The 22,349-nt window shown below is 51.6% G+C and overlaps 1 protein-coding gene across 3 annotated transcripts in view; it reads right to left on the minus strand.

Annotated features, from left to right (window-relative positions):
* PLD1 (phospholipase D1) overlaps nt 1-19,420 on the minus strand; it is a 46,925-nt gene extending 27,505 nt beyond the window's left edge. The window contains exons 1-6 of one of the 3 annotated variants that reach the window (XM_042881093.1): nt 19,369-19,420; nt 3,751-3,936; nt 3,526-3,653; nt 3,189-3,334; nt 2,873-2,981; nt 1,459-1,524 (exon numbers count right to left, since the gene is read on the minus strand). In XM_042881093.1, the coding sequence (XP_042737027.1) occupies nt 1,459-1,524; nt 2,873-2,981; nt 3,189-3,334; nt 3,526-3,653; nt 3,751-3,904 (603 nt within the window). In that variant the 5' untranslated portion in view covers nt 3,905-3,936; nt 19,369-19,420. Of the gene's footprint in view, nt 1-1,458; nt 1,525-2,872; nt 2,982-3,188; nt 3,335-3,525; nt 3,654-3,750; nt 3,937-11,722; nt 11,812-16,556; nt 16,752-19,368 lie in introns of those variants that run through there. The other 2 variants (XM_042881094.1, XM_042881092.1) reach the window with 2 other exon arrangements.
* Between the last annotated feature and the right edge of the window lie 2,929 nt (nt 19,421-22,349).

The raw sequence follows: 22,349 nt of genomic DNA on the forward strand, positions 1-22,349 counted from the left end.
AAGGGAAGGGAAGGGAAGGGAAGGGAAGGGAAGGGAAGGGAAGGGAAGGGAAGGGAAGGGAAGGGAAGGGAAGGGAAGGGAAGGGAAGGGAAGGGAAGGGAAGGGAAGGGAAGGGAAGGGAAGGGAAGGGAAGGGAAGGGAAGGGAAGGGAAGGGAAGGGAAGGGAAGGGAAGGGAAGGGAAGGGAAGGGAAGGGAAGGGAAGGGAAGGGAAGGGAAGGGAAGGGAAGGGAAGGGAAGGGAAGGGAACCTGCAGCCAGAATGCTCCCAGGGAATGGCATAAACTTCAGGACATAGCATGGAAAGCAGATGTGAGAATTAATCAAATTGCACAGATTAGAAGGGCACTGTACAAAAAGCAAGAGCTGCACATCGTGCTGGGCACAGCTTGCCTTTGCTACTCCACTTTACCAAGAATTTAGGAATTGCAGAAACCCTTGGCGACTCAATAGGAGGAATTGCAGAGCCAAAGTGATCGGAGCTGCAAACAGGAGCAGCATTCTCCAGACTCCGGGCAGAGACTTCTCAACCACAGAAAGCAAAGTGCTCATTTTGTTCTAAGGAGGACAAATTCAGTTCCAAGGAAAATGCCAGAAAGCCTCAATTTTGCGTCGAGACAGAGAATGGTGGGGGTTTGTTTTGTTTTCTTTTGTTTAAAGGAAACATTTTGCTTCCCGTGCTTCCTCCCAGCGCAGGACTGCTGCCCTTAGCAGCAAAGTGAATGTTTCGCTGCAGCCAAATTCAACACGAGCCAACAACAACCAGAGAGGTTCTGTGCACGGTGTCATCTGGCTGTGTGGCTGGGGACAGAGGGACACTCTGCACAGCTCATGGCTGCCCAGGCAGGGACCACCCATCCCCCTATCCCAGTCACATCGCACACAGCTTTACATTTGCAGAAATCCTGCAAAGTATTCCGACAAGCAATGCCTAATCTGACAAGAGGGATAAATACTGTAGAATAACTCTCCCCCGCTCTGCATATGCTGCTGATCAAAATTGCCAAGTTAGCCCAACATTGCCTTGAGAATGAAAGATGACTGTTTTCCATGTGCAGATTGCGACTGCTCTGCTGCTTGTCCCCAAAAGAACCCGCACAAAGCCCTGGCCCCACTCTCTGCCCCAGTGCCAAATGGCTGCCTGAGGTCCCTGCAAAGCTAGAAGCTTGCAAATGACTTCCAGAGCAGCGCTTCTTCCCAAGCTAGCGAAAAGAAATGAAGAACAAGTTCCTTTGGATGCCCTAAGTTGAGGCTGTATTTCTGCCTTGTTACAACAGTGACCTCCAGCAGTCAGCCTCACTCTTTCCCTCTGGTTTTCATCATATCCCATCCATGCTACAGTGATCAACAGAGCCCAAACCACTGCCAAATGGCCATTAAGTGGTATTCTTTCCTCAGGTTCAACACACAAAAAGAAAGAGAATGCCCTGTTGCCATTGAAGTGCATTAATTTCTACTCACCGTTCCATGGTAATTCCTGTACATGGGCATTTTTAGGATCTTTGTCAGGTAATCTTCCAGCTGTTTCTACAATTCAAACATCAAAACTTTAGAAAGGATGCAGGCATTTTCATGAAAAAAAAAAAAACAAAAAACAATAAGAAATGCAACTGATATTGGGAAGCAATCAGGAAATCAGACACTCTTGTGCTCAAATGGACAAACGAGTGCGTTGTTCTGTGTTCACTGGCGATTAGGACTCAGTGGCACAACAGCCTGACTGCAGGTTGGTTCCTGTGCACTGCACCTCCCCCCGTTGCTTGGCAATTTCAAAGGATCTTTTTCTTGCCCGAGTGCAAGTTTCAGAGCTATTTTGAACACAAAACCAGTCCCCGGTGCTTCTGGCCTGTATGTAATGGTTTCATAGGAAAATTCAGCCCCAGACACAACCGAGAGTGCCTACTCAGCACTGTGCCAAATCAATGGGGTGACGTGGGGAACATGGTGACCACTCTGCCCTGTCCCTAGGCCACCAAGGAGAACCTGTCCTGCCCATCCCAGCAGAGAAATGGAGAGAACATTTCTTCCCACCCTGGCAGGAATTGGGCAAAGAAGAGCTTACATGCGTGCCTGTGTCCTACAGTGCCAACCAAAAAGAACCAGATGCCATTAAGAACGCTGCACTTTGCAGCACTGCTATCCTAGCACATGACGCTCCCAAGTGCGCAGCAGGGACTTTCAACCCCTTGGTAAGAAGTGTGGGACTGCAACAAGGAAAACAAGAACCAAAAAAGATTTTTAAAGTAGGATGGGTAGAATTCAGGAAACCTTTTTCTTTCTCTTTTAAAGCTAAAACTTCATGCAGAATGGTGAGGTGTTTGCAGCAGGGTGGGTTATCTGCACAGCCACAGGACACAGCCTGTGGACAGGACACAGTGCTGGAGGCACAGAGCCCAGGAGGGAGCAGCCAGCCGGAAGGGGAGAAGGAAAGGGTGAAGGAAGACACCCTTCTGGGCTTGCTTGAGCAAATGGCAAAGACGCCATTTGAAGAGGTAGGAAGACACCCACCTGCTTCATGGAGGGGCCCATCTGTTCACATCTGATGGAGTTACAGGGAACACGTGTGCCTTGGCTAAAATTACCCATTTCAGCATCGAGAGCCTGACTGCCATCTCCTCTTTCAGATGGGGACAGACTGAAATCACTTGGATTTTGATGGCCGCGGGGCTGCCTTCATCGTGCAACCCGACCCTATGAGCTGCCTCTTCTATCTATAAACTGCAGCAGGTGGGAACAGGGGGACCATCATCCTGGGCATCATGGGTTAAATGAACCACCAGGAGTCTCTGCTCTTTCGAACCTAAAGAGCAGCAGCACGCTCTTTGCATGGAGGAGGATTTAGCACGCCAGCAGCCCCCGGACCGCCAGCACTTACCCTGCGGCTGGAGAAATGCTCCTCCCGCACTGTGCTCTCGGCTGTGTGTGGAAGGCTGGGCATCTGCCGAGGCTCTCCTCTCTTGATGGATTGTCTTCTCACCGTGTGGCTGTGAGGAATCACAAAGCCCAGCATTGAGCCTAAGTGCGTGCATCGCACCTTGATGCATAACCGCACCTTGATGCATAACCACCCTTCTTGTGCAAGGCTTCTGCTTTCCTCAGAAAAACTCCCCAAGCCCACAAAGAAATGGGTGGGCAGGAAAGCAAAAAAGAAAAGGTATGTCAGACCCATTTAGGAAGCTGGCCACACGTACCTCCTGGTGGGGATTGGGATGCGCACGAAGGCTTTGTAGCGCAGCAGCTCCCGGTGGAACTCCTGGAAGTGCCTGAACTTCCTTTTCACGTGCCATATGAACTCCCCGTGGGTCAGCTCGATGGTGTACACGTTGAGGCTTGGGACCTAGCAGGAGGACAACACAGATCAGCCCTCCTGCAGCCACTCGAAGAGCCCTTGTTGTGTTCTAAGGAGCATTTGGTTTTAAAGCAAATGGGAAACCCTCCCTCTTGAGCACAGCCAGAGTTCGCCTACAAACAGCATTTTCATAAAGCTGTATGGAAACAGAATGGCGTTCCTGGCAGGTGTGTTCTGACCTTCTTGGTGGAAGTGAAGCGCTCCACCTCCAGCACACGCACACGCACGGGGCATCCCGTCAGGTAGGTCTGCGTGCCCGGCTCCTTGAATCCACGGGTGTGATAGATGGCAGAGAAGGGGATGCATGCTGCAAGGAGCACACAGCCCGTTAGCACACCTCAGATGGACTGAGTGCAGCACTGCAGAGACACCGGGCTCTTACACACAGGTGACTGATAACTCACCGGCACTTTTGGGATCACTCAGCACCTCTGAGTCGACCTCCTCCCCGTCGACGTGCAGCTCACGGGTGTCCAGGCTCTCGATGATGTTGCTCATGTCTGCAGCGATCCTCTTCAGCGCTGAAGCAGCTGCATGGCCCTCGTGCTTCAGGGACATCTCGGATCAGCACACGTCGGAGCCACGGGGGGCTGGGGAGGAAGGAGCAGGGCTGTCATTGTCACCTCCAACACCTCGACGTGGGATGACATTCATCCCAACCACCCCCATCACTGCCACCTCCAATACCTCAACACGGCACAGAGTTCACCCCACTACTGCCACCTGCAATGCCTAAACACAGGATTTAGACTTCCTTTATCCCCATGCACCTTACTCCCCTGGCATCCAAAAAGGTCTCTTTGGCCTTTGTTCTGCTGAGCAATAAATGTCACAGCCTGGCAGCACTACTGAAAAAATACCGACAGGACTGCGTGGCAACACTTCACAGAAGCCAGTGCATTTCTGCTTCTGGAGGGTCTAACGTTGTGTGAAATAATGAGTTCTTTAAAAACATTTGCAACACTTCTGATGCTAAGTTCTGCAAAGAACACTGCAGTTGTTCGTGAGTGAGCTCCATAAAATGAGCTGGGTATGCTGTAATTAGGAAATAATTTAACATTTTAACAGAGAGAACACTCTTTTTTTGTTTTCTCTTGGAACAAGTACATAATTTTATTATTACGTAAGGCCAATACCACACAAGGCCCAAACTATGGTAAAATCACCACAACAAAAAAATGCCTATTTGACTAAAATCAGGAAAAACTGGGTTGTCTCCCAGCAAGTGAGCTCCCATGCTTGTAGGACCAGACACGGCACCAGCTCACTGCAGGAGTCACGCAAGAGGCCTGCCAGAATAACACAAACCCACCCACAGACCTCTTCTGTCCACCGATCCATCCATGGAAGAGGTGTTCTTGCTCCACCAAAACCTAAAGCACATTCCCAGAGATGAGGGTTGCACAAAGACCAACTAGAGCACTCTGCAGGAGCCATGCCATGATTTACCTTGGCAGGAAGGCAGCACCCAAACACCACGCAGCTGGTGCTGGACAAAGCCTGTGCAGGTGGGAGTGCATGGAGCTGGGCACGCATCCTCCCCTCCCCGCCGTGCCAGGTACAGCCCTGCTCCTCTCCTCACATCAGTTGACCCAGGTGGTTAATGGATAAACAATTAACCAGTGTGGCCATGCCTATTTGCTGAGGACCACAGTACAGCTGCATAACTTAAGGATTTATTTCTTTATTATTAGGTGGTTTTTTCTTAAAGCTAAGGTCGTTTCCACAGCTGGCACAGACAAGCTCTGGGACAGAGCAGAGTCCAGGCACGATTGGACCTGAGTCAGCCCCAGCAGCCAGAAACTGCCCTAGAGATTAGAGACAGATTATAGGCTTTAGAGGAGAAATGAGCCCAGCCAAAGCCCCAGGAGCCTGAGCAGCAGCTGAGCTAATGGAAGGCACAGAGCACCCAACTGGGTGCAGCTCTGCAATCTGCTCCATCAGTCTGTGCTCAGCCCTGTGTGCAGACACCTCGTGCACGCTCAGGGGTGAGCTGAGCAATGTGCCTGGATTAATGTGCAGCCGGCTGAGTACAAGGCTGGCTGGGATCACATCCCTGGCAACAGCAGGGCATGAAGGCTGCAGCACAGGGCTAAAGATGGGCAGCAGAACCTGCTAGTATTGCCAGCCTTGAAGGTGGCGATTATATGAAGGATCCAGTGGTAGTGCAAATCACAGAAGGGTGGGGAATAGGACAGAATTAATTAGAAATGAAGTCAGCCCAGATTTGTGCTTTTGCAGCCATCATGGCAGAACTGCAACAAGCTCAGACACTGACGAGCACCATGCAGAACTATGAAACTGGGACAGCCCCCACTTGGGAAGGAGAAAGCACTTCCAGTAAAAACAAGCATTTCCTGCTGATGCTCTCTCAGCTCCCATCCCAGTGGTGAGGAACACAAATCCCTGCACGCTGCCCTGACCTCGGTTCTCACAACATCACACCTCCCCCTCCCCTGCCCCACACAGTGACCTTGGGGCAGGGCTGTGTGCAATGGCCTCTGTCCCACAGCCAGCTCTGCCCCTGCACACCTCCCTGTGCAAGGCTGCACAGCTCAGCTCGGACTGGGGCAAGGCAGTAAAGTGAGGATAGAAGATGCAGGCACCAGGAGCCCAGGCTGCGTGCCAAGGAAATCCTACGCACGATGCCCTCAGCAGCTGCTGGTCCTGCCTAGAGATGAAAGGTTCTTCATGTAAATATTGCCCAATTTCTCATATTTTAAGCTTAAATTCAGCTTCAGACCACACCTCCATGGAGCTCCCTGCAGGAGAAGTTTGTGTGCTGGCAGCCCTGGATCCACACCCAGCAGAGCAGTGCAGCCATCCCAATTCCCCAGCAGGTGCCAGAGCCCTGCAGAGCACCTGGGAACATCTGTGCTCCAAACCACGTCCCCATATGGAGCAAAACAGTCACACACTGGTTTTGTTTGCCTGCATGCCCTCCCTCATCATTGATCAAGAAATAAGGCATGGCTGCCATCCTGGACAGATAAACCAGAGCTAGAGAAGGACTGAAAAGCAAATCCAAGTTAACAGAAAACAGCATATTCGGGCATGGTCCCAACTGACACTACTTACCTTTGGCCCAGTCCCAAGAAAAGCAGAATATTTCAAAACACTGCTTCCAAAACAATTATTCTCTGACAGCGAATCTCCTAACATTTATCAGCAATACCTCTAAAAGCAGGAGCTAATTAGCGCTTCCCGCACTAATGACTGCAGCACAGCCTCTCGCCTCACCGCTATCGATCTCTGCAACCCTTCTCCAGGAGGACTGCTGCCAAGCCAGGAGCACACCACAGGGACGTTCAGTGCTGGGAACCCCAGCAGCAGGGGATGGCAGTTCCCATCAGTAACATGGATATCTGCTCAAATCCCTGCTCAGCACTATGGCTGGGAGCCCAGCCTTTCCCAAGGACTCCTTTTATTTGCTTCTCTAAGCAGTGACACGAAAGAAAAAACATCACTGTGGTGCTTGCAGGGGAGCATCACTGCTGAGCTCACACTGATGCACACACTCAGGGCCAGCCCTGAGCTGCAGCAGTTTCCCAACCCCTGGGATGCTCACTGCTGGGGCTGTGTTTCAGCCTTTGCTGGCAATGACAGGAATGCACATCCCGTGCCCCACCTCGGGCAGCACCACCTCCACCAGGAAGCCAACCATTAGGTGCTCATCAGTGACTAAGGCTGGCTGTCACCTGGCTGTTGGCCCGTGGTTTGGGTTCCTGGGGCAGGGATGAGAGTTGCAGCACTTGGGAGCATTGGCAGACGCACAGCTCTTGGCACGGGCTGTACAAGCTGTATAGAAATCCTACATCTGGAAAGCTTGCCAAGAAGACAGCATGACACAAAGGATCACAGAGTGACAATGAGCAGAGATGACCAGGACCGCCGTGTCAGGATGGTGTGCATTTCTGTCCCCTTATATATAGCCAAACACGTCATACAAAAAATGCAGGACATATTTCCACTAACTAAACATATACATCCCATACATCTCCTGAGGCTATTCTGGGTCTGCCAGACCGCAGGGAATTTGGGGGGCCCCGTCTGCAGGAGGGTTTGGGTCCCAATAGAGGAATGCAAACACTCTGAGCTGCACGTAGCAGACACCCAGAGCCTGGCACAGCAAAGGCAGCTGCTCTGGGCTCAGTGCAATGGCATTTCCGTGGCTGAATGCAAAGGGATCGATCTCCAATAGTTCTGCTCATCCTCTGGTTCCCACAGAGCAGCAACACAGCTTTGCTCTGCTCACAGCACTGTTGGAAATCACACACGGAAGTATCCAAAGGTGCTTTGTTGGGCCATTGCCTGCAGGAAACTGTGCTGCAGGACAGTTTGGTTCTATGTGGGGATCACATCAGCAGTGCTTGCTCAACTTTGGGTCAGCACCTGAGGAACTAAGCTCAGAAAGAGGCAAACTCAGCAGAAAACTGCCACGTAGAAAGAAGGAACTTGCAGGAAGGGAATAGCAGAAAGCCTCTTCTGTGTTCCTTGCTTAAATACAACTGAATACCTGCAAATTTATGCAGCACAGCACATTTACACACAGCAACAATACTAACAGCTTCCTTAGAACAAAACAGATGCCTTGGATTTCTTTTTCTCCCTTCCCTCTCTCCATCACTATGGTGCAGGCAGTGGGAGATATTGCTGAGCCCCAGCAGAGCTCATTCTGCCCCTTTGCCCCAGCCCAGCACACGGGATGCCTGCAGATCCCCACCATCTTATGGCCCTTCCTAGAAGCCATCAGAGTCCCAAGGTTATGACCTGCAAGCTAAGCCCTCTGAGCTCAGAGCAAGATGGAAACCTTCCCAACATCAGCCCGAGGTTAATCACATTCTTCCCCATATTTCCCATCCTAGCCTCCCAGAGCAGTGATGCTTTCCAAGAGTTTTCTGTGGGCAGTTATATTCTTTCTGCACATTTAAAAAAAGAAAAAAAAGAAAAAAGAAAAGAGAAAAGAAAAGCTGCTTGGCAGAAAGAAAAACATTCGGTGTTTTGGGGGAAAAAAAAAGCACCCTGCCAGAGCTCAGACAGCACTCCTATCTCTGGTGCTTTCTGCCAGCGAGCGAAAAGGCTCATGTGCCACAACTGCTGCCAAAATGTCTTGGGATCAGTCACAGCACAGACACTTGAAGGTACCGTGACTCACTGCTGCTCCGCACTGGGAGGGCTCACAGCTGGGTGGGACCCCTGCAAAAAATATCAGTTTGCTGGGAACCTCTGTCATGGAAAAAACACACTTTAGAGCATCTCATCAGGGCTACAGGAATAGACACTTAGAAAAAGCGGAACGGGAGACCAAAATGTTTCCCCCTGAAAGGCCACAGTAAGCACTGCCTGCTCTGAGTCGCTCCTGTCTTCCTTTGACCGCAATGGACACGTCTGCATGCTTCACACAGAGCGGCCAACCACGCCGTGTAACTGTGCCTCACTCAAGTACAAGACACGATGCAGAGCCAACGTTCACAACAGGGGCTGTGCTGGGGGAGGAAAGCAAAAGAAGCAATTCTGGTTTAAAAAGGTGATCCTTTTTGGGAGACGCGTTGTTGAAGCGGCTCCGTGCAGCATCCCTCCTGCGTGTCCATGACCTGTGTGCCCCGAGGCACAGGGAGCACAGAAAAGCAAGTTCCTGCCCAACAAGATAAGCAGAAACAACAACTGGATGTGAATCATCCACTTGCACAGACTTGGACAGAGCATGTCATGATGCTGATCTGTGGGATATTGTCTGTCTCATAGTGCCCTCTGTGTCCTTGTGTCGTGCCGGAGCGCTCCATCCCCACTGGGGACACTGCTAGCCCTGCACTTCCTCTACTGCTAAACGCCTGCCCCAGCACTGCATTGCCTCCTTACTGCACCTTTTCTCCTTACACAGCCAGCTCCTTTGGGCTGTGGACCATTTCTTCATAGGATCATTAAGGTTGGAAAAGACCTCTAAGATCCTCAAACCCAACCCCAAGCCATTCCCCCATGCCCACTACGTCTCTCAGAGCCACATCCCCACGGGTCAGTAACACTTCCCATGGACAGTGACTCCACCACTTCCCTCGGCACAGCCATTTTATCTTGGCATTACAAACCTGCATTTTGAGTCCTCACTCTCGCTGTGGGAGCATCAGGCACGAGCCCCACGTGTTAATCCACAAGCCTGCCTTCTCCTTGCTCCCCCAGGCATGAGAGCAGGGCAGGGACATGTGTCTGCTACCCCCAGGCACCAGCTGCCTCCCACTGCTCTGGGCTCCCTGTGCCATGTGGGAGGGAGAGCAGCACAGTGCTTGTTTGGGAGGGAAACACTGGGAACAGAGCTATCATCCTCCTCCTCCTCCTCCTCCTCCCCCCAGTTCCTTCTTCCCCCAACTCCTTCTGCTCTTCAGGCTACCCAATGAAATACCTGGTAAAATAATCACATACAGATGCGTATGGGAACACCTGACCACAGACTGAAACAACAAAAGAAGGGTGGGCAGGGTTTGGAGAAGGGAAAAAGAATAGAAATGTGACTTCCATCAGATAGCCCCAAGAGCACAGGACACAACACAGGCCATCCCATGCACAGTAGGAGCAAGGCGTGACGCCGTGCTCTGCTCCCAGTGCTCCTGCATCAGGCACTCCTTTGAACCAGCACTCACAGAAACTCAAACCGAGGGCTCGAGTGAGAGTTTCCCTCATGGAGGACAAATCCAGAAGCCTGTAGAAACCCCTATGACTGATACCTGCTTTATGATGCCATTCTCCTGCAATAAAACGGTGGCAGCGCCAGCAGCAAGCACGTTCCCCTCATGCTTCCTTCCATGAAGATTTGCTAACTTGCTTTAAACCCACTTCCAGGGAGAGAATATGTGTAACAAGCCAAGTTCAGCTCGTAACTAAGCCAGGCACAGCCACACTTCCTTCATGCACGAAGATGTTTCCTGAATCTCTGCTGCAGAACAGCCATGCTGTAAAACATGGGATCCTTCCTCTGCTGCAGCCACACCTGTGGTCTAAAGAGCACTTCACCAATTACTGGGGATTATAGTGTCAAGCTGACACAAGCCCTTACAATCGCTATTAAGAAAAGCAGTGCAACTTTCTCGTTGAGGCATGTGATTTCAGGATGCTTCCTGAAAGAGTGAAGTCACCAGCGAGGCTCACCAGCCTCCTGCTTTCGTTTTCTTTCTTTCTAACTCTAATTGTATCTTCAGCAGCTGAAGGAAACTGCAGTTCTGATCCCAGGAAACTTCTGGGTCTGCAAGATCTCATGGGAAACTGCCTGCCCTCGTCATAGCAACAGCTTCTGAGCACAAAAACCCCCCAAAATCACTCAATTGGGTCTTTTCCAGCAAGCCCACAGCCTGAATGTCCATTTCCAGTAATCCTCAAAAAGGAGGATGTTATGTATCCAGACAAAATTAAGCATGCAGACAGGTGCTTCAGTGAGAAACTCAAGCAGAAAAGTTAAACCTTGACAGAAGGACCATCTGCAGAGCTGAAAGACAAGGAAGGGCAGCCTGGTGGTTTCCAAACCTGGGCCAAGGCTGAGGCTGCCACGAGCATCCCAAGTGCTGGGGCACAGGTGCAGTCCTGACACCTGTGAGCCATCAGCATGAGCTCATGCTGCCGGGTGCCACGGACTAATTTTTGAGCAATTAACGACTCTTGAAACGGCGTTCCCACCCTCCGAGTAGCAAAAGGAAGCAGCTAGGAAACGTAACGCCGTACCAAAACAGTGCTTGTTGCAGCGCTGCGGTGCCATCCCTCTTCCGAGGAACGTGACATTAACACGGCTGTACCCGCTGTCGCGGATAGGACCGTAGGGAAACGCGCTCTGCCCAAAACATCCACCCAACGCTCGTGGCACCGCGCGTTCACCTCAAGGCAGGACGCGGCCACTAACGCAAGGCACGCAGCCCCGGGCACGCTGCGGGATCGCTGCTGGAGTAACCAACCGCCCAGGGCAGCTCTCAGACGTTCAGGGCTCCGGATCTCCAGCAGCAACCTCTCAAAGCAAGGAAGCATCACGCCAAATAAAGACAAAACGCAAGCAGTAGAGAAGGCTCCCGGGGTGCTGAGCGGGGCCGTAGCGGGGAAGCCGTCGGGTCTCGACCCTCGGGCGGAGCGGGGCAACACACGGGGTGCCGGGTGCCCGCGAGGCACCGCCCCGACCCCCGCCCGGCGCGGAGCCACGGAGCGCGCAGCAGCAGCAGCAGGGACGCATCCGTAGCGCGAGCGGTGCGGACGGCACCTCCCGGGAGTGAAGTTTGCTCCCGACACCGCGCGGGGAGAGCCCGCAAATAAACGCCCCAAGCGCAAGCCCCAACCCTTCCTCTCCCTGCACCGGCAGGAAAAGAAAGGCAGGGCGAACGGCCCGCCGCTCCGCACCGCACCCACCTCCTGCCCCCGGAGCAGCGGCCGCTCCATGACGCCGTGAGCGCTCGTCCCGTCCCGGGCTGTGCTGTGTTGTCCCGTCCCGGAGCGGCGGGGCCGGGCCGCACCTCGCCCCGCTGCACCCCGACGCCGGCCCCAACCTCGGACCGGCCGCTGCCAGCCTATGAGCGGGGCGGGCTGCGGGAAACCCCTCCCCGACAGCAGCGGGCGTGGGACAGAGCAGAGAGGGAAGGAGGAGCGGGGGGAGGAGGAGGAGGAGGTTGTGGCTCATCGCGGGGCAGGGCGCTCTGCGGTCGAGGGAAAAATAATAAGCGATGAGCGCTCGTTAGGAACGGGGAGAAAGTTTGCTTTTTCAAAGCAGAGATGTGCTGCACGCTGGAAGAAGACCGAGCGCAGCTCCGCCGGGAGGACTCGCCTTCCTCTCTTGTGCCCTCTCGGTTGCTGCGTGGGAATAAGCCTCCTCTGGCTAGGGGAGCAAACGAGAAAGCCAGAGCAAGTTAACAGTGAGTTAAATACCCAGGTAATGGTGTTTTTAGGGTAAGACAACTTAATAATTATGGTCACATACTGTCTGTTTCTGATCAGTATGCAAATGCTGCTTTTCTCATGCTGCTCCCCATACACACTTTCAAAGCGCTTTTGAATAGGCAGAAAAGTAGATTTTGAGGGAAGGGACAGATAGAAAAGCACTGAAGTGACAAATAGAAAAGCAAAGCCCTCCATACGCTGAGCTGCTCTGGCAGCCGTGTTGGGGTGCTGGGAGCATTCCCGAACCTCTCTGCAGTGCCACAGCCTCCCTTGCTGCAGCCACACAGGGCCATCATGGTGACTTGTTCCAAGGAATTCAGCATTCCCACTTCAGTCTCTGTGCCAAGGTTTCAGCATGGATGTTATGATAGTTTTCCTCCTTAAAGGATTTATTGCATTTTTTAAACAGCCCCATTATCAGCTAGTCTGTTCAAAATGGGTTTCCCCTGTCTTGGCTGACTGGTGGCTCACTGAGAACAGTGTGGATGATGCCCTTCACGCCTAAAATCAGACTGGCCAATCTGAGCTCGGTTCCCAGCAGCATTGCAACACGGTTTCTGCTGGTGCTGAGCTCCAACGCTGCTCCGCTCAGCATCATAGGGAGCTGTGAGTGTAGGTGGCATCAGGTGAGAGGATAGCATGGGCATCTGTAGCACTCAGCATCAGGAAAGCATTGGAGGCGAGCAGAGGGAACTCTGAAGCAAAGAACAGGAGAAATGGAAATGATGGAAAGTCGCCCTTTGGTGGTGACATCCCCGTCTTGTTCTAAAGCTCAGGCAAAGCCTGGACACGCTGCCTCACACTGCTCATGGCAACATGGGGTGGGAAGTGTTGGAGGGCAGGGGGGGAAGCACTCCTCAGGGCACTGCCTGGAGGGGATGCCCCATCTCTGCCACCTGCTCAGGTTCCCCTGCTGACCGCACAACTGCTTGGACCATGCCTGCTCCCACCCCTGGTGGGACAGCACACACCATGCCCACATCTGGCTAGCTGAGTTCTGGGAGATCTTAATGAATTCATGAACAGTAACTTAGTTAATGCATATTTAGGTTAGGCTTACAAACCTCTTCACGAGCACTATGGCACCTATGTACCACACTTCCCCCCATCCCGAGCACCATTGCCATCACCTTCCCTGAGCCAGAGGCAATGCACAAAGCGGATGAGCGGCACATGCCTTGTCAAATACCTCGAGCCCTGAAGAAACACAGCGCTGCTGGGTGACTGCAGGGCAGGCAGGGCTGGGGGTTCCTTTGTTCTCTGCTCCTAAAGACTTTTGGCCTCCAGAACTGCCTGTGCAGCTCTCCAAGGGCGCTTCCCACTGTCACAGGGATGCCACATGTGTGCTTATCCAAGGTGAGCACATTGCATGGTGTCACACAGGGAGTCACGTAGCTGGGCTCTGGAAAACCATTGTTGGAATGTTAGGGACAATGTCATGGTTATTTCTAATATTATTATTTTTTTTAGCTGCTATTTTGTCACGTTTTTCCTTCTCTTTAAGAAAAGAAGGAAACACCAAAGAAGGAGTTGGGATACATAATGCACACAGAGACATGTGCAGAAGGGCTTTTTGGGCACTGGTTGGCAGCCCGTGCTGCTGCATAGCAAACACAGCCCTCCAGCTGAAGGAAAAAAAATGGAGATTTTATTGATTCGTTTCTTTTACACAAAGCCCTGTGCTCTGGTCTCACCCATGGGAACCGTGGTAGCCAAGCACGGGGGAGGGGAGGAGCAGAGGCCAGCGGTGCACCCAGAACCCTGCCAAGAGCTGCTCTCAGCGACAGCAAGCAGCACGTGGTGGGAGAAAGCTGCCATCAGCTCCTGCAGGCCTCACAGACAGCATTCTTGCAGCAGGGAGAGCAGTTCTCCTCCGCTCTGTTTCCCTCCTCCCATATCCTCCCAGGGAAGCGGCTGCCACCCCCTGGGAGGAAGAGGCAGAGGAGGAAGTCGGGCACTGTGCCACCGTGCCACACTGCCTCCTGGGAGCTGTAGTCGTGTCTCACGGCCAAGTCCTGCACTGTGGCTCTCCCTGAGGCACCGCAGCTCCCACAGCCCCATCCCGGCCAGGGGACAGCAGACCCCCAGGTTGGGTTGCTGTGAGATGGCTCCGTGGCTGCCCAGGCGCTGAGCACCATCGCGCTTGGCCAGGATATTTCAGTTTGCTTTCACACCTTCCCCTTCTCACAGAATTCCCATGGAAACAAAAACAAATCTCTCGCTGTTTGGGTCCATTTTTTTTTTTTTTCCTCTCAAGGGAGAAGAATGAATGAAAATGGAAAAAACTCCCCGACTTGCTCTGGGGCTGTGCAGGGCCATGTGGGTATCGGGATGCCCTCATGTGGCCGCAGGGCCAGGCCTGGGCACTGGAAGTGGAGCTGCTGTGCTGTGCAGCGCTGCTCTGAGCTCCCAGCAGTGCCAGGCAGATCAGTGAGCCAGCAGCGTCTGGAGGAAGGAGAGTGCAAACCGGCTCATATGGTGCTAAGTGGAGGTGTGCGCTGGCTTGCTATTTAAAGCTGAGCAGTAGCAGGAATGGCAGGTTTCAGCAAGCTCAGCCAGTCCATCCAAAAACAATTTTCACAGTCCTCTCCAGCCCAGGATCTCGAGCTGCCCCTCCACTCCCTGTGAGGCCAAACCATCCTTCTCCCCCTACCAGCACCCCCAAACTGTCCCCTGCCCAAAGGCAAGCAAGATGCAGCCCGAGACCAGGGTTTGGGGATGCCTTGGTTTTCCCTTGTCTACATCAATAGCACTGTTTCTAATGTATTCTGAGACGTAGTTCATTAAATGGGTGAATTACATGTTTTATCATTCATCCATAGCAGGTTGTCAAGGAGGTACGTTATTATTGGCAGCTAGAAAGGAACTAACAAATATTCTTAGAGTATATAACGAGCACTTGAGTAAGAGTTAAGTAATGAGTGTTTCTTCAGCGACAAATCTACGCCAGATATGCTCCACCTGTTTTGTTAACAGACAAAGGCTTATATAAGCTGGGCGTTACATAAAACCCTAAAATAAAGCAGAGAACTCCCCCACCTTGGATGAAGGCACGACCACAGAACACATGTACCTGGGCTGACATTAACCCGGCTCTGCTGGTGCCATCGCTCGGCCCCGTAAGCTCTGGGCCGGCCCAAGTCCCACATTTCTCCAGAGCCTGCCATCAAAATAACGCTCCAGGTGGCTCCATCACCTTGGTGCTGGCCCAAGAATGCATATCTGTGCCTGTGTTCTCTGGTGTGCTCTAAACACCCGTCCGATCCCAGGGCACCATGCAGACACATCACCTGCCTCGGTGAAATCAGCCTTCCTCCCCACACACCTTGCATCCCGCCTTAAAAAGCACGATTCCAAAACTCAGACAATACAGTCAGCCCACACTGATGGTTACTTCCAGACATCAGAAAAGAGGATTTGCATTTCTGCTCACAGCCTGGGCACAGATCCCCCTCCCGGTGCAGACGTGAGAGGCGGCTGTGTGAGAACTGGGGATCCTTATCTGTGGTGGGACAGCAGGGGACAAAGAGCTCCACACACGGGATTACTGGTGGGGCAGAGCAAAATGTGTCAGGAGGAACTCTCTTGACTACAAGGCTGCCATTCATTGCAGCAATCAGTTCTTGCAGAAACACGCCAAGGCCGCGATGTGACTCTGCCTCACTTGGCACACGCTGTCTGCCCAACCCTTGCTCTGAGTGAATGGGAGCTGCACAGAAGGGGTTTGCGTGCAGCTCCTCTGCTCCTCCCTGAATGCATCCTTCAAGGTGCTGGCTGACAGAAGGCAGGCAGCCCGGAGCAGAGAAAAAAGAGAAAAAGGAAGTAAAATGCAAGCTGTCCAACTCACGGGAAAAAGGAAACGGAAAAAGAAGGAAGGAAGGAAAGAAAAAGAAAGGTAAGAAAGGAAAGAAAGAAAGAAAGGAAAGAAAGGGAGAAAGAAAGAGAAAACAAAAGCATAGCCTGGATTTGGTTTCTTTTGCGTCATTTATCTTAGTCCTGATTTGAGATGACACAGATAAGGCAGTGGTGACCCCTAGTGCCCTCTCCAGCTGCAGTGTTAGTTATTCAAGCACAATTAGGCCAAAACCAGCATCTTTCAGACTTGCTCCTCATTCACAAAGCTTCTCCCTCTCCCAGGCACAGGACCTAATTTCCTCTCTCTGCTCAGACCCCATCACTGTGAGGAGTTCCCTGCAGCATGCCTCTGTTGCTGTTGTCTGGGAACAAAATTATACACATTTCCTCCTGTAACAACATATTATATTCCATTGAGTCTTTACCATAGTACATTTCTATTTATTATACTCACAGAAGAAGAAAGAAGAGCCTGTTTTGTTCACTCCAAGCTTGTCAATAGTTCAGAACAACCATTCAGAACTCCTGAGAAGAGGCCTTTGTCTGGGATAAAGTGTACTTGCAGCAACAAGCCACGGAAAGGAGCAAGTCTGCCCTGTGACAGGCATGGGTAAGCACTGCTGTGTTTTTCTTTCTGAAAAGGCCAAGGCAGTTCCCGTGGCTCAGCCCACACCAGCACATCCACCACCCACCCCACTCTGCCTGGTGAGGCCCTGCCTCTGCCAGGGGCAGTGGTTTGCTCATGTTGTGTCCAGATGGGTGTGCTGTAAAGAAAATCACTGCAAGCGTTTTTTTTCCAGTTTTAGCACAGGTTCTGTGCCTGCCCTGCTCAGGAGGTCGTGCTGCTCACATGCCTGCGCCGTGAATCATTCCTGCCTGGGTTAGTAAAACTTTCTGAAGTTCCCGCTTCTTTTTCCCCAGAGTTTTGTTTGTAAAGTAGGTTCAAAGGAAGGATAGGAAGCCCGCGAGTCGTTGCATCATTTAAGTTGATTTTAGCAGGTTTATCTCCCCCTTTCCTTGCATAACAGTGACCCGGTCTATGCGCTGCTCTCTCTGGAGCACGCCCTGCCCATGTTTCCCCATTCATTTCTTTTTCCTCTGCTTTAATTAAGCATATGCAAAAAACACTGCTTGCACGTGGGCATCCCCTGAGCCCTCTGGTTGTTATCAGGACAGGGCTGAGTGTCAGAGTGCACCAGACGATCCAGATCCATCCAGCTGCCAAAGGTGAACTGGAATCACCCCACTGACAATCCCTCCATTAAAGACTGGGGTTTTTCCTCCCAAAAGCTATGCTTGCTCAAAGAGACTACAAACCCTGCAGCTTGCTTTGCACAGCAGGGCAGAATGGATGACCAGGAGTCCAGCATTCACACCAAAAAATGGCAACCATGCCTGGTGGGAAGGTGGTCAGACAAAACAGATGTCACTTCCCATCCCAAACGCTCCAAATTCGCACGCAGTGCTGCCCAGGCACAGCCACAAGCAAGGCAGCTGCTTTTCTTTTGTTCCTTTTTCTTTTTTTTAATCCCCGCCCTGTTTCAAAACTTTCCAGATCCAAATTTTCTTGTTGGAACACTGCCCTGTTGCACTTTCTATCTACATGCTTGCACCGGGATTCCTGGGGACCTTCCAGCTCAGGTTTTGTTGTAGTGTCTCCCCAGCAGCTCAGGGTGACTCACTGTGGGTGTGTGTGGTGACAGCAGATGGGACTGGTGCTGAGCAGCAGGCAGCGCTCAGACTTTGCTCTGAGTGCACTCCTGTTGAGTTAGAACATTCCTCCATTCCATACGTAAATCCCACAGCTGGCCTGATCCGGACCTTCACTAGGATGTGAGAAAGGGCAGGGGGCACAGGGATGCTCCAATTGTGGCCCTGCTGCAGCACCAAGCCCAGGGCAGTGTCACTGACAGCCATCGTGCAGCTCCATCCCCTTTAGCAGAGCAGTCCCGAGGCACAGTGGCACAGGCTCTGAGCTGAGCAGAAATCCTCCAGCAGCAGCAGCAGGCTGCTCCCATGCTGCAAAGCAACCACTGCTCCAAAGAGCAAGGGGGGAGGAAGACCCGCGCTGGGGTGGATGCCACCTCCAACAGGAACAAGCTGCACAGATGTTGTTTTCTTTCAGCTGTACTGAAAATCTGTGAGGAAGCATCAAGCTAGGCTCAAAGAAGTTATTTTACCCTTTGGCAAGCACACAAGCAAAAAGGCCAAGTGCAGTCTGTTGCCATTCCAAAGTTTTAATTGCAAGATAAAGCAGACATCAGTCCCAGTTTGCCAGCACACTGCTTCCAGTTTCTTCAAGCACTTCACTAAAAACAGTTGCATCACTCTCTATTCCTCTTTTTCCTCTTTTTGGAGAGCCCCAGCCATTTTGTACAGTTTGAGTAAAACAGGCTTTTTCATAGAATGAAAAGTGAAAAGAAGGAAGAAAAGAAGAAAAAGAAAACAACTGGAGGAGCACAAAGGCCACACGCACGCCCCAGCAGAGTGCATGCAGTTGTTCTGTTCATACTCACCACGGTGTCAGCAGCACAGACACCAGGAGGGCATTTCCACCTCCCTGCAGTTCCACCCAGACTGCTGGGAAGACCGCAGCATGCTCAGCAAAGAAACCCAGAGGACACGACAGCACAGGATTGTCTTCTTCAAGGAAATACCTGGACATAGGTGTTTATCTGAAGCCCAGGAGTGCAATGCTGAGCTGCACGGTATTTACCAAAGGGTGCAGCAACGCCTATTTACCCGGCTAATCCAGCAGGACCTCTGTTAATGGAGGAAAATATTGAAGGAAAAGCACTCAGCACTTTTGCATTTCAACGGAATTTTGTGCTGCCTCAGCTGGCAAGCAGTGTCCCATCACAGCTTTTTAAAAATTACTAATTGCATATATATATGAAGAATGCAAACAGAACAGCCAGTTGCATACATACAGCCTTACGGGTATCAGTCATTAAACCTCCAAACAAAAGCAGACGTGGGGTGCCAGATCCCTCTGTTTTGCCTTCTGTGCATGGAAGGAACAAGCACCTGAGCCACATTGTGTTGCCCAGCAGCCCAGCTGTGCAGGGCACAGCCCCCTGCACACACCAGTGAGCAATGCACGCTGCTGTGCTGTTGGGTCGGAGGCATCTCGTGACACAGGGCTTCCAGCTGAGCACACCCAAGGTTTTGGAGCCTGGACAACAAGGGCAGCTATTTGCTTTGAGTCATGCCATTCATACCTGTGTCTTTCCAGGCAGATTGCTATGCAAAGGACCGGCACTTACTTGTACTTTTTGCGTTGGCCAAAAAGACACTTCTTCCCTAATCCGTGGGGTCTCCCAATGGCTGTGGCTGCTCCTGGGGCTGCTGGCCTACAATGGGGGAAGCAGGTATGGGAGGCACGGATCCAAGCTGCCCAGCATCGCTTGCTGTGGCTCACGGCAGTGCTTCCTGCTCCCCACGTCACCCAGTGCTGCACCCAAACGCCGAAGCCCGCATGCAGTTCATGGTCTTCCCTTTCCGCCCCCCCGTATGAGTTCATCTGCTGGGTTTTGTTTTAAAGGCAGAGAGAAAGAACTTTCTACCAAACAGCTGGGAAAAAAAAAAAAAAAAAAAAAAAAAAAAAAAAAAAAAAAAAAAAAAACCAGTGTGTTGCTATTTCAAATCTTCCAAAAATATTTTGACGGGGCGGCTTTGCTTTTTTGTTACTTTTAATTTCTCCTCTCTCTCTCTTCTCTACCACTTCTGGTGCAAACCTGATCCTGGCAGGCTTTCGAAGAACAAGCTGGGAGGAAGTGGAAGGGCATGGCCAGGTACAGCTGCTAGCAAATTATTTTCTATATATGCCCAACATCACACATAATGTTTGCTGAAATTGCAGCTTTCCAGGGAAGAGTATTTGTGTGGTTTGAGGGGCAAATTCAGCAACTAAAATTTGCTTCTCTAGAATTCAAGCACAAGGATCAGCCTCAGACCGGGAAAACGTGGCAGTCTTGAAACGCCAGACTGATTTTTCACTCTTGGAACCCAAATCCCACTGCATTCTTAAAGGATTGGAGAGACAACACCGCTCATTACTCAATTCCTTTGGTTTGCTGGAAGCCAATCCCACACTTTATGCTCTGCACGTGCCAGGCTGGGACCTGGGATCCCTGCCAGAATGTACTCTGATGGCTGATTTGCAGCCGGCTTCTCCTGCGCCGAACATCGGCGCTTTTGGAATCAGGGCTTTGCAAAGATGCCATCAAGGGAACGCCCCTGCCTTCCGATCTCATCAGCCTCAGACAACTCCAGGAGATCTCAGCACCGCGCAGAGGGGGATGCTGGAGAGGTGCCGCTATCCGCGGCTTCACCGGGCAGCACTCAGCAAAGAGCCTGGAAAACAACCTGTTTTAATTAGGGGCAGTAACGCTCGTTAAGGACCGAGCGCAGCAGAGATTGCTAAGGGTCATGAAGCGGAGTCCTTCCTTCTGAAATCCTCCCCATAAAGGCTCCCTCGCAATGAGGAAGCTCAGTGTCAGTAGACGAGCTGTCTTCTGGGAGCTGTAGTTCCCTGGAAAGATGAATTCACAGCCTTCCCGGGGCTGTGCCAGCAAAGCCGCCGGGTTGTGCTGGCTTCTGTTACTCTGGTGCAGGGGAAAATAGGGTTGGGATTTAAAAAGGGCGTTATTATTGGCAGTTGTGCTAGCAGAGCTTGGGAATCAGCATAGTGCAGTGGGAAAACTCCAGTGCTTGGGAGCATCAGACACCAACTAATAAGGTTTCTGCCCAAATTAGGATAGGAAAGGGGTGGTCTCTTTGGATCCTGCAGTCACAAGGGCTTGCTGGGAGGAGCAAGGTTTGCTTGAGGAGACAGAGAACGAGGCTTAGCGAAGCCGTCATGTGTTAATGGAGATGAGAATGTTTTGTCAAATAAGGTCATTTTGATAAAAGGAGACAGAGCTGGGACCCGGACTGCCTGCCGGTGGAGAGCACCTCCTCTGCTTTTGCTCAAGGATGAAGCTTCAGGGCAATACATGCTGCAGAGCTGTCAAACTGCAGGTGCTGCTAAGGCAAGAGCCTGGTGGTGCGAGCTAAGAATTACCAACAGACATGCACAGCACTTCTCTGTGGTTTACATAAGCCACCGCAGTGCTTGTGAGCTGGTAGACACAGAGGAGACAGCTGTAAAGAGCTGAATGCAGCACACCATGCACCAAAGCAGACAACAGGGCTCCACAGTGCTTCTGGCAGCCAGGCTGGGTGAGTGGCTGGGGAAGCAGAAATTACCTGCCCTGCCCTCCTGGCTTGGGAGCTCTGCGCTCACAAGCACTGAATAACGGGAAATGGAACTCAGGAAGACAAATCCTCATGGCTTTCTCAGGGTTGACCAGGCTGACTGCAGTTTAGATGGCAGCAGTGACACTTTCTCAAGTGTAAACTGCTTTGACCACTGGTCTGCAAGGGAAGAATCAGAAGGAAGAGAATCCTTCCTGCTGATACAGGATCTTATCTGCATAAAGGTAATCTTCATGCCATGCCATTAATGCAGCCTGATGTCTGGTTTCCGGACTGGCCCGGTAATGGAGATCTTCCTGTCTTTGTTTTTGTTTTGCTAATTTTACTGTTCAAATTGAAATGTATGGACCTGAGTTGGTGCTGTTAGGAAGTTTGCTGTCATTGCTAGTCATACCAGCACACAAATAAGATGACTGAGTAAAATATCAGCTATTGCACCAGTAGTTCTCCAAGTCTTTTCTAGGAGGAAGCCATGTCTTGTATCCTGTGATGATGCCAGGCTGTCACATAGCTTCACTGGAGTTCTGCATTTCCCAGCACTGTGCTCTCTGCCCAAACTTTAGGAGAAGGAAGTGGTGCCAACAGACCAGTAATTCAGCTCAGTGGCAGCATTAAGGTTGGATGACTGAGTTGGAGGTGTCTCTGCCCAAGGCAGGGGCAGTGGAATGGATGGGCTTCAAGGTCCCTTCCAATCCAAACCACTTAGGATTTCTATGATTAGTATCTTCTCTGTTCAACAGAAGCAGTGATAGAATATTTAATGTGCAAAATGCATCTGAGTCTCAGCAAGCCTTACTGGCCTCATTTCTGAGACTCACTAATTTCCTACCAAGGCATGGGGAAGGCTGACCCGTGCAGCAGAGCTCTCTCCTGCATCAGTTGGCTTCTGGAAAGAGGCAGAGCCCTGGAACACACAGTCCTCAATGGCCTCCAGGGCTGTCTTTCTCTTGTCCTGATGTGCCGAGCAGGAGGAGCCCAGGGCTGGAGA

The sequence above is a fragment of the Lagopus leucura genome, unplaced genomic scaffold (assembly GCF_019238085.1).
Source record: "Lagopus leucura isolate 7727_CA_CO unplaced genomic scaffold, USGS_WTPT01 Super-Scaffold_100029, whole genome shotgun sequence".
NCBI lineage: Eukaryota > Metazoa > Chordata > Aves > Galliformes > Phasianidae > Lagopus > Lagopus leucura.